This window comes from Micropterus dolomieu, linkage group LG19 (assembly GCF_021292245.1).
Source record: "Micropterus dolomieu isolate WLL.071019.BEF.003 ecotype Adirondacks linkage group LG19, ASM2129224v1, whole genome shotgun sequence".
In the NCBI taxonomy this organism is placed as follows: domain Eukaryota; kingdom Metazoa; phylum Chordata; class Actinopteri; order Centrarchiformes; family Centrarchidae; genus Micropterus; species Micropterus dolomieu.
Window position 1 is genome coordinate 20508969 of NC_060168.1, and position 12751 is coordinate 20521719.

General features: G+C 39.0%; 1 protein-coding gene across 5 annotated transcripts in view; it reads left to right on the top strand.

The window, feature by feature from the left end:
* fgf13a (fibroblast growth factor 13a) overlaps positions 1–12751 on the top strand; it is a 111625-nt gene that overhangs the window by 69429 nt on the left and 29445 nt on the right. For 3 of the 5 annotated variants that reach the window (XM_046031266.1, XM_046031263.1, XM_046031265.1), the window contains one exon: positions 12079–12189. In XM_046031266.1, the coding sequence (XP_045887222.1) occupies positions 12079–12189 (111 nt within the window). Of the gene's footprint in view, positions 1–6912; positions 6987–9140; positions 9331–12078; positions 12190–12751 lie in introns of those variants that run through there. The other 2 variants (XM_046031267.1, XM_046031264.1) reach the window with 2 other exon arrangements.

Here is a 12751-nt window from a genome sequence, read left to right on the forward strand (position 1 = left end):
ATTTATTTATATTATATATATATATATATATATATATATATATATATATATATATATATATACATACATACATACATACATACATACATACATATATATATATATACATACATACATACATACATACATACATACATACATACATACATACATACATACATACATACATACATACATACATACATACATACATATATATATATATACATACATACATACATACATACATACATACACACACACACACACACACACACACACACACACACACACACACACACACACACACACACACACACACAGCAAGTGTATATAGATACACATCATGCTGTATGACCTTATCTTCTACTCTCTCTGCCTCAGTTAGCTGATAGCTAACCTAGAACCAGGCATCATGTGCACCTAGTTGATTGTGTAACTTTGTTGTAAGCCCAAAAGTTGCTTTGAACTTGGTCCTCTGCCCTTTGTGCCGCTAAACTGCTTCCCATACAATCTGAACTGAGTCCTGTTTATTGAATCAACCTCATAATGTGGCTTAGTTCTGTATGACCTGATGCTGTTTAAAGTATTTACACTGTCTAGGACTCCCTACACAGCAATCAGTCACAGGGGCTTTTAGCCACCTTCCTCCGGCGTACAACAACATTGGCTATGATTCACCCACAATCTCCCAGGGGACCTGAGAAATGCAGGGTCATGCAATTGGTAGACACATCCACAGACATTACACAACTATGGTCCTCGTACACACACATATTATATTTCAATTTCCATTAGTAGCCCAAACAATACAGTAGCTTACTGACGTCATCTCGTTGATGTTTCATAACCAATACTGTGTGTTAAATAAACCGTGCCTCTTTTTCATATTCCTGCTAAGGACACCTGAGGGACAAAGAGGACATGTCACACTTTGTTATTATCAGAGAGAATCAGCTTGAGGGCCTTTAAGGTTAAACAATAGAAATAGGGAGCCTCTGTGGACTGTATTTTACACACTTGTACATGTCAGGGTAATGAGAGCACATCGCTGGTACAGCATTAGTCATTCAGAGAAGGCTGCTGTCTGAACTCTGGCCATTTCACACACTGTTTGGTGCCTCTGATTGAGATTTCTCTACATCATTATAGCCTCTCTCTCTCTGTCTCTCTCTCACACACTCACACACACACACACACACACACACACACACACACACACACACACACAAAGAGCACAGAGGCCATAGTATGTACAAGCCCACAGTGTGCTTCCCAGCTAAATTATGTACTTTATGTGCAGTTGAATTAAGAAGTGACTTGTGAGCTTTTGAGAATACATCACTAAGGTATTTGCTGTGTTTCGCTCTGTGATTTTTCTTAAAGTTATGCCAAGAAGCTGCTAGGAACAGCTAAATTTGATGTAAATTACATGTGAATTGTTATTCAATTCTATTTGACAGTACAGGTTGAAGAGGAACATATAGAAACTGTCACTTAAATTTTGATTATAGTCTCTGGTGTTGTGTTTTAATTAATTTCAATTAGGATGTACAGTATGGCACTCAGTGAAAAGCAGAAAGATGAACCAATATACCCTCGTTGTGTTCTTGTGCTTATACAGTAAGGTCCTCAATTTCTCTGATCTATTATAATCACAATAAAAACAATTCTTGTTGTTATTGTTTAAAATAATTAAATAACTACATAAATTTTTGACATGTATTATGCAACGGATTAAGGCACACATGAATGAAGATTAATGGAAATGTCACTTTCTGAGATGATCATAACCGTTCTTCCACTTTCTGACTCTTGTATTTAGCTGTGAAGGTCCAGATTTCAAATAAACATCTAATGTATGAAAATTATTCAGCAGTACACCTCCTCATCCATTTGTATCATTGTCAAGTAAACAGTTACAAAGTGTCTGGCGGATTCTCAGCTCCTTAAATGTTTTAGTTCTATGTTTCAGTGCCATATTTAGCTTTAACTGATGTATAAACGTACTTTGCTTGGGTAACAAAATAATTATTCTCTCTGTGTGAGAGAAAATATGGGCAGTGCTGATCAGCAGACAGACACTTTGAAGCCAGTTGTTATACAAAAGGTGAGAGGTTATATAGACAAATGCCAGGCATTCTGTCTGCTCCTAATTAGTTTTTGTGTTTTAATGCGAGATGGAGATAGAACAAGTGGCAGTTTAATGAGGAGCAGACTGGAATGTAGCTCAGATATCATCTTCTTAATACAGTATTGATATTTTAAAAATATATGCATTTAATGTTATTTAAACTGCGACTAAACAAACGGCAAACCTGTTTCTTTCTGGCACTTTAGACACAGGATGAAAACACAGTTGATGACCCATAATAAACTAATCTAAGAGTTCCAGCATATAATATGTTGTGAGATATAACTGTTCCTCAGTGATGGTTAGCTCCTATGGTGGAGCACTTTCTCCACACTTCGTTTGTCCCCAAGATTAAGATCATACCTGCTGTGAGAAATAACGTCTTCCAGTTTCAATCTACTGACTTGTCCTGAACAGAGCCCTCTGGTTGCAAAGGGATGGGATAGATCACACAATGATTGCCATGATCCTATCAGACTGTATTCTAGCCCCCTCCTCTACTGAAACTTGAGTGACTGATGGTTTCTTGTTCTGTAATATCCAACCCCCATTGTCCGCGCACGCTCTCTCTCTCTCTCCATCTTTCACACACACCTTCTTACGTATGTGCAGTCTCCATGGTAACGCGTGGTATCGCTACGGCACTGGTGGCCTACCATGCTGCAAGCTGCTGTTGTAGTGGATTTACTGCAACAGCGCACGCACAAAGAGCAGATAGCCAGCAGAATGCTGCCAAAGGGCCAAATGGTTTGAACAGCAACCCTTTGAGCTTATCAGAGATCATTCTGTTTTCCTTTTATCCCCTCACTCTGTACAAAGAGGTCAAGCAAAAAAACCCTGCTATTGCAGTTTCCAATGATATATGAAGATATTAATTTAGTTGACCATGAAATATATTGACATAATCAGTGGCACAATCCTAGTATGCAACTCAGCCCTCTATTACATGCCACGAGCAAGGTTAACCTCCCCATTTATTCAGTGTTTGCCCTTGGAGGCCACTTTTCTCTATAAATATAAAAATTCATTAAACTCTGTGTGTTATCATTACAGCCTTAGGTTATTAATAGGAAAAGAAAGCTTTAATTGTTTGGTTATATTTAATAATACAAAGGTCAACACAGTCCTCAACCTTGTCAGCATGCAGGCCTATCTCCCACTTTTACTCTGGAGCTCTGCTCTCTAGTGGCCAAGGATGGCAGGAGCAGTAGGGTGCTGGGAGGTTTTGGGTCTATGTGAAGTCCTGCAGTCCTAAAGAAGAGTAAATGCTGCCTCTGAGCCTTTTCTATGCCAGCAGTTTCTGCAGTTGTAGCTCTTAAACACGTCGTAGGAGCCATCTATGTCTTTATTGTTGGCATGTCATTTTGTTTAGATATGTTGCATTAATATTTCACACACTTGGTGGTCTCTTCAGATGCAAAGGGTTGCATATGTAGGGGCATATGTGACAGGAAATGGTAAGCACAGCACGCAGTTCTCACCACACAAGAACAGACCAACACACTACAACTTGCACCAACAGAATTGGAAACAAACCGGTATGTTCATATCTTTATACAACTACATACTACTGCAATAAACAACAAAATCAACTGCAAATAATGCCCGAAAAATCTGTAGTGTCTGCGTATGATTTCACTTCTGCCTGTGTATAATGGCGAAGGAAAAGGATTGGAAAAGTGATTAAATTGCAGTAAAGTTAATAGCGTATCAAATCTAAATCTATTTTAGTATATTGCAAAACAAAATGTGTGAATCGGGTAGTTGATTTGGACACTCCTCTTGTGGTACAGGTGGTGGAGTACAGTTTTTTGTCCACATTCCACATACTATGATTGCATTATGATGGGAGCTGACAGAACTGTATGCTTTTAGCCATTCTCAATATCTCTCTCTCTCACACACACACACACACACACACACACACACACACACACACACACACACACACACACACACACACACACACACACACACACACAAAAAAAAAACACAAAAGCAGTTTCTGTGTGTGTGGATCTTATTTACTTGTCTGCTTGTCTATAGGTGTATGTTACATAGGTCACTTGTGTCTGTATTTGTTGAGACAGAAACATTTCTTTTGTGTTTGGATAAAATCAGAGGCTGGTGCGTTACCTTGTCGCAATGCTCATCAGTGCCCAACTTTCACTTGCAAATGAGCACACTAAGTCTGTGGAAGACTTCAAATGACTCAAATATAGCTCTAGTACACTTTTGTCTTGCAAAAAGACAAACAAGAAAAAAAGACTAGAAAACAAGAGCTATATTTTCTTCAGACATCTGAATACAAATAATACTGAAGAAATTAGGATAAAACAAATGCAGTATGATTTATACTTTTTTATCACCTTTTTTCAAATATGACTCTCTCTTCTACTCATCTGACTAGTTCTACATGTACTATTGTGTGTTTTGTATTTTTCCTTCTCCATCATAGCTTGGCCGCTGCAAAGAAAAAGTGCTTACAAAGCAGGATTGACATTATCAGGCCTATACACATTTACACAAATGTACTTTGTAACATCTTAGGTGTTTGATTTGTGTCGCTGTTGTATAATGCAGCTTGACTTTTATCACCTGTCTCTGTCCTCCTGAAGGGCCACACTATCTGCGTGAGTGATGGACTGGGCTTATCAGTAGTGGGATGACTGAAGCAAAACCTGGGATCTGCTGCTGGTAGTGATGAGATATGTCTGTCTAGTTTTGCTCGTGGTGGAATAAAACCAGGCAGGGATACTGTATGCTACAGTATAAATCAGGTTGTAGAGAGGTTCGTTATACACCTTTTCTAGAGTGCAATAACATACGTATATCAGAGGGTAGGGCCACAGTATACCAACTGTTCAGCTACATCCTCAAGTATTGTTATGCTGCTGAAGGTCACAAGGGCCTGTATTAAGAACAATCACAATGTATTACAATTACCATTTGGCAGCAATTTCGTAGCTACAGTAACTTTTTGCTGCTGTTAAGGAGACTGGTAAAAAAAAAAAGTAACATAAAATAAAAACTTGATCATAAGAAATGATTTCTTATCTTAATGTTTATGTGTAAAAATTAACTCAAGGAGATGGACGGAAATTGTGCAGAATTGCAGAACAGCATTACAACGTTATATGCTCAACCAACATTGTTACTATTAGTAAGTTTAGGTTGTAACAGGCTAAAGTTAAGGAAAACATTTAAACATGCTTCACCAAGACAATCATTAATGTTTCGGTCATTTTTAGATGGTTTTCTCATTAATTAAACTGTTTTATTATGTGTTGCTTGAGGTAAGATATTTGTTTTTCGTCAGCATTCTACTCTTCATAGTAAAGATGGCCCCTATGGATGTAATTGCTATTATACTGTATATTAAAGGTGCCAGTTGTTAATGCTGATTCTATAAACACCGGTATGACCTTGCTCCATCCTTTGGCGGCCATCTTTTGTTAGACTGTGTGGGTTAAAGGTTAGCCTTCCTCTTTTGAGACAGTGAATGGGATAACTTTTATCTCTAAAGTGCTTTATGCCTTATGTCATTTGAGCCACTGGTATCCAGTGTCTGGTCAGGATCTTGTGTTATGAGTCACTATCTAAATGAAATATTATTTTTTTGTTGTTCCACTCTGATATTCTTAAAATATACAGTAATCCATAACTAATAAATGTAATATTATCAGTGTGTGCTGTTTGTTTTTACAGTCATTTAGAGAAAAAAAATCCTGCAACTGCTCTATGGATCGAGAATAATGGCGTTGTGAGGACATTTTCTGATTCACAATCATAGGCTCTACATAAAACTCTGCATTTTAATGTGATGTTCCTAAAGCTAAAAAACAGTCATCCGCTAATTTAATGTGAATAGATCAATTTTGTTGATTTAACTGCAGCTCTGCCTAGAGAGGTGCATCTAAAGAGAGATGACTTCTAAATTGACTGAGTTTTACTTTTAGGTGGATTTCCCCTTTAGGTTGAATGTGCTGCTCTTTATAGCCAATCCACTTGCTCCATCTAGTGTTCAGAGCTATACATAGTCACGGGCACCAGCGGACCTCAAAAGTACCTACTGTAAGGCTCACTATATCTCAGAGCTCATTGTTTGGTCTATCATTGCATTCAGTGCATCAATAAATCTTCTGTAATCGCGTCTATAAAAAGAGCCACACACCATACTCTACATTTACTTATGTGCCTTGACTAATTAGACTAATATGACATAGAGCTGTACAATTAAAACAAGACAGTAATTTATGCAGTACTCCTGATAAATAATCTCATGTTATATTTGGTCAATCACTGTGTTATTTGTTTTTAAAAACTGCCTCTACAATTTCACAGAACAGAGAATTGTCGTTGTAAAAAACACTTTGCCTAATGCATGTTGCATCGATATTTTTCAGTCGAAAGTGGACAGGCCTGCATAACCGGTTTAGTCAACGCATTACCGGATCATTTTACATAATTTTTTGTAATATGAGAGCAAAGTCTTCTCTGGCCCAAGAAGGAAGTACAATCTCAGTCTACATTTTCGATCACTTTTAGTCAATGCGGCCCCGCCGCGCGCAGCAGTACAGTGAACATACGCCCTTGTCTGCCGGATCAACAAGACCACTAAATGAATGTTTAATGAGCATTTTAGAAGTCATTATGGCATGTCGCTAATGTCCTTTAATGATCTTCCTGTTGATGGCCACGCCTCGATGCTTTCTCTCCCACTACGCCTCTGACAGTTGTCTGACAATGGTTTGAACTTTGCTGAATGTAGACTCGCCTTCACTCCAGCACCCAAGGGCTGCAAGTATCCAAGTAACTGCTTTCGCTTCGCTGTAGAGAATCATGACTTTCCCCTTGAGAAAATCTGTTTCAGGTATGTTGCTGTTCTTGTTTTTGAATTACGCTGCACTTGTTTTTTTTTCCTTTTTACTTCAAATTGTTTGTTAAGTGTTCTTGAGACAAAGCTTCCCAAGTTACCTTCAGTGAAAGGGTTTATAGCTTTTAGTAATGCCAATAAAAGTTGTTGCGCAATAGTGTTGAGTTGTGTTTTATTCTATTAAGTGATGATTTTCTTGGTACTCTGCTGTAGTTAACCGCCTTGGAACTGTCCGTGGTGCTGAAGTGGAGGCGCCTTAAGCGATTAATAATTTGAGCTCACATCTTCACAGTTGTGCTCTGGAGTTTTGAAGCTGTTTGGTCAGAGCTTTTCGATTGTGTTTATTCAGAACAGGAGGAGGTGCGTCTTTTAGTTGCAATGTTTAGTTTTTGAGAGTTGTTTACCATTTTTACTGTACTTCTATTTATGTAGAGAGATAGGCTATATAGACTTAACTATAGGACGCCTCAAGTTTAATCAAAGCAAAATGCATTCTTTTGAGGTGTGTTACTGGCGCCTATTATTAATCATAGGAGATAAATAAAACGTCGAAGGCAGTTTTGGTTGAGGACTGTAGATGGCACCATTGGTTAGGGTGTTGGGTGTGCTCACTCCAGGACGAGGGAAAAGATTAGGCTGGCTGTCAAGGGTGGACACAACACTTGGTCTGGGGTTTATCGTTACTAAAAAAATAACATTGACCACACTTTTTCCAGTTGGCATTTTCATGATGTAAATTCATAAAGTACCAGTAGTAGCCTGTTATACAAGTTATATAAGGATCTTAAAGGTGAAATGGCATAGGTAGGCTTTTATTATTATTTTTGAGTGAAATACAATATTAATCATATGGAAATTTATGATATCGTATAATCCACCGGCTTGAGTCTGACTGGATCTTATTTTATCACATAATATCACTGTTTATTCCACACAGTCATCTGCACGCTTAAGCGAGCAATGTAATAATATTTTTTTAATTCTTATAGGCTACTTAGTATTTAGTCATTTTTTAAGGCATGCGATCCCCATTAGTTTGGACGCAAGCCCCCACCCAGTTTGAAACATGGGATTTATGTTTCGAAATTCGTCATAGCTGCAGCATTAGTTCTTAACTATTTTTCGTGACTCTCTGTCCAGTCTTGTCTAATAAAATATCGAACATGTGGTATTCCCTCCAGGCCTCTTCTGTATTTCTCATCTTTGCCACCTCCCCGCCCCCATGCCATCTACGCCCCTTTCTCTTGATATGTAACATGAATTACCCCACGACGGCCTATATGGGCATATTCATATTCTGTGCACACTTACTGGGTTTGTGTTTCACTAGTTACACTCCCCCTCCTCCCTAACGGGTATTCTCCAGGTTGTCGGTGGGATGCTCTCAGCAGCACAGCTGAGTCTGTGCTTTGCGCTGGGCTCGGACACTTCTACCAGAATGAGGCGCCTCCTGTTATCACCTTGCCTTGCCACGTTTCAACAAAAGAGAGAAAAACAAGTGGAATATCCTCAGTGATTCGTACACATGCTCTGCGTTGCCTTTCTATAACGCGGTGAAAGTCTCTGTCTGACAGCAGCAGCTTCAGTAACGTATTAGGGAAACCAGATAAAGAACACGTCTGCAAACAGGTGTTTCCATTCTTTAGCTGCGCATAGAGCTTCATTCACGACTCTCTGCCTACCCGATTACCATGTGCGCGAACATGTAGTTTAGTGGGATGATGCAAAACCGCTTACAGACAGTGGGTTTGTGCGTATGTGTTGTGGTGCTGAGAAAATGATACAGTTGGAGGGCAGCGTGCTGTGGTTAAAGTATTTGCACAGCTTCACGGTGGAACGTGTGGCTTTTATTTTTACGTGTGTTTCACTTTTTTCGGAGATGCAACGGACAATTCCTGAATAACCCAAAATCGTGAAAAATGAATCATTGGGACATTATCTAACTGGCTTTACCGCACGACTGGGACTATTTTATTGTCTACTCTTCATCCTCCACTTCTTTGTTATTTAACAAATCGTTGTAGTCGCAGCAGATTGTTACCACTGCGCCCGGACGTTTTCCTACGAAACCTAATTTTCTGTATTCTAAGGGGTTTGTTGTTTTCACGCTTCTCCGGAAGTTTTTTTTTCCGGTGAGCTGCCAAACTGGCTATGGCTGCGGCGATCGCCAGCTCCCTCATAAGGCAGAAAAGGCAGGCGAGGGAGCGGGAGAAAAATAATGCCTGTCGCTGCGTTAGCAGCCCCAGTAAAAACAAAGGAAGCTGTGAAAAACCCAGTCGACTAAACGTTTTCTCCCGGGTCAAACTATTTGGCTCCAAGAAGAGGCGAAGGAGACGACCAGGTCTGTTGTGCAATTTCATCAGGCTTTTATCCTCATGATCACTAACTTCATCTATTGTAGACTGCCATCATATTTCAAACACCATCTAAGCAATATAGAATATACGAAGTACTACTCAATTTCTATATAAGAATAAAAAAAAAATCATAAATTAATGACTCTGCCAAAGTTGGTGGGAAAATGAGGGGCTCCCTCATGAAGTTTGTCCACAGAGGGGTCACCTTTGGCGTCTCAGACTGTGCTGAGGGATATGTTAAACTGATACCTCATCCTTTACTGTCTACTTATTCAGTCCACACTGGACTAGATATGCAAAAGTGCATATTAAGGCAATTTTGGAAATCACTATAGACACCACTGTTACTTACAAGTGGTTGTTCACTGTTTAAATTGAAATGAATAATTGGTTCATGACTAATTTAATAGTTCTGTATTATCAGTTTCCAAATGATTATTTAATACAAGCAGACCTCACAATCAGCTCAAAAAATATATTTTCCTATATACTGCTGGCAAAGTTCTTTGTTGTTGAAATGTATCCGACTGGGAAAAAAAAACAATGGAAGACACCTGATTTTCAACCTGAAAATAAATGAATAAATGAAAAGTATATACTTATACACTTGTACTAAGTATTATAAGTGTGTCATGTGGGCCAAGGTCCTGAGTGGCTCTTAAAGCACTCTTATTATTGTAATGACAGAAGTATGTCCCTGTAGCCTAAAGCACCCACTCCCTTAATAATCCAGTGCAGTGACCACAGCTGCATATCTGATCTGATCACATCTTACTCAGGCCCAAAGCTCACCTTTTGTCAGTTGCGTGAGATTCTTGATGTGTGTGGACATGATGATTGTACAGGCTTACAAGATTCACCTCAGTGTTTTCTCCCAAACCTTTATTCAATCCCATCTGCTTTGTTCATTTCCAAGCAGTTTTATAACCCTGTATATGATGCACCTGGTGGTTAGGGTGCATGTTTATGCAACAGCATGACTATCCTACAGTTTTTGCACCACTTTCACTTCCAATTTCCATTTCCATCTTGTGGAAGAAGCAATGAGTGCCAAGAAGAAGGCGCTGTCTGTGTGTGACTTACACATGGTGCCTCACCAAACACAAAGAACTGGCATCTTTCGGAAACACAGTGTGGACTGCATATATAGTTTGGTGTATTGTCTGGTAATGTACTGTGTGCACATGGTCATGTTCTTCTGTGTTTACAGTAGATGCTGACATATGTACATTTCTTAATGTATGTCTATGTGTGAAAATAAGTGTAAATCTGATCTCTCTTCTTCAGTTAGGTGAAATTTTTACAACAAAAACATTGCAATATTCCCAGTGTACAGACTGAATAAACTATGCACCTTAGTAAGGTTAGAAATGGCAGTACTGAAAGATAAGTGAGATGAAAGGATAGATGAAAGGTGTGGTAAGCCACAGTAAAGGACACTCCACTAGGGACAGTAACCAGGGAATGGAGAGCACTTAGCTCTTATCAGATATTACACTGATGTAACACAGACAGGCTACCCAGCCACTTCAAAAGTAAATGCTCTGCCCCTTAAAACCATTGTCTTTTAGAATTAGAGGCTTGTTTTGTATGTTGCTACACATTATAGTGTAGCTTTTTTCTATTTGTTTAGTAAAGCTATTCTATATTCCTCGTTTCAAATATTCTAATATAGTTTTAAAAATACAACTCCTTGTAAACTATGTGAAAACATATTGAAGTGTTGAGGATTATATTTATCACATGCATGTACTGTATTCAATGCACTTTACTTGTATGATCTGAATATTAGTTTAGATTTGTTTTGGGGTTTTTTTTACAGGGCATATCCCAAAGAACTTTTTATTTTGTGAACCAAGGCAGTTATTTTTCTGACATAATACCTCTGTTGAGCAGATCACATACAGTAGAGGAGTGACAGGAAGCATAGAGAGCGAAAGAGGGGGTGACGTGCAAGATATGTCCTCAGCCATCTTAGAACACTGAGCCACGCCATGTCCCCAAAGCCACTTCTAAAGTTGATACTATTTTCTCGTGTCCATCCATGGTTTTATTTCTCTATTGTCAAGCCATAGGGGTTGCCTTTTTAGTCGCCTCTGTTCCAGTGTAGAGAAAAGAGAGAAACAGTTTGTCAGCTTTCATGGATTATGGACATAACAAAACTATAGTGCAGTTTAAATTTACTATTAAAATCAATTTCTGTATCTGATCTTACAGTTCGATCAAACATTAAGGTTTCTTTGTTTCAATTCATCGGCCCTCTTGCTTTGTTTGTGTGACCCTTGGACACTAAAAGTGAAATGGCCCTAATGTGGCTACAAGATCAGTGGCTATCTGTGTATAGCATATCAGCAAGCCAAGAGCCTTTATCAGTCCTCCCGTTTCACGAAGTGGCAACCACCATGACTGAGTGGTCAAGCCAGTGTGAAAGTATCTTAAACTGCAGCCTCTGCTGCCAGACTCTGGCTCCAAAATGATTAAACAACACAGGATTCCCTTAAGAATGTCAATTTCCAAATGTCCAAGACCAGATCTCAATAGTTGAATTTTCTTCTTCGGACATGTTTTTGGTGGTGATTTTGGGCCGTGTTTGCTTGATTGACAGCCTATAAACTGACATTTCAACATGTCCCTTTAGAAGGCTACGAGTGATGAGTCACGTTGCTACATTCATGTTATTCTACAGCCTGGTTTCATTCTTGCATCTTCCTTTTTTTGTGTCCCCTCTGCAGAGCCCCAGCTGAAGGGGATTGTGACAAAGCTGTACAGTCGACAAGGTTTCCACCTGCAGCTGCAGGCAGATGGAACCATTGATGGAACAAAGGAGGAGGACAATGGTTACAGTAAGACTGTCTAATATATATTTTGCTACTTTCAATTCCATGTACTACTGACAGGACTGCACTAGCTATATAACATCTAACAGTGTATCAACATTATGGCAACTTGAACATCAAATTCATACCCCGTGTGTAGCTTTTCTTGTCTTAGGTTTGATTATAAATGCTGAATTCTCCTTCTGAATTGCTGATGTTTAGTTTTGAACAGCAGTCAAACTGTTCAAAGATTTGCTTGTTTTTATTTTCACTCCTGTGGATAAGCAGTATTGGTTCATAGTACAGAGAAACACCACACTACGTTCTTCTTTTCCCAGTCCATTTAAGTGCTGCAGTACTGAGTATCTGTTTAATTGTATTTAATGAAAGTTTCCTATGGCAGCCTGAACACAGATGATGATTGACTTTTTAATCTCCTAACACTGCCTCTGTGGTGAGAGCCAGTTTTGTCTTATGCTATGTATTGATGCATCCTTTTCATTGCCATTACACCCACCAGCTCTTTTTTTCCCAATAGACAGATTAGAGAGGAGATCAATGGAAGAACAGCACAGCCACTTGTCTGGTA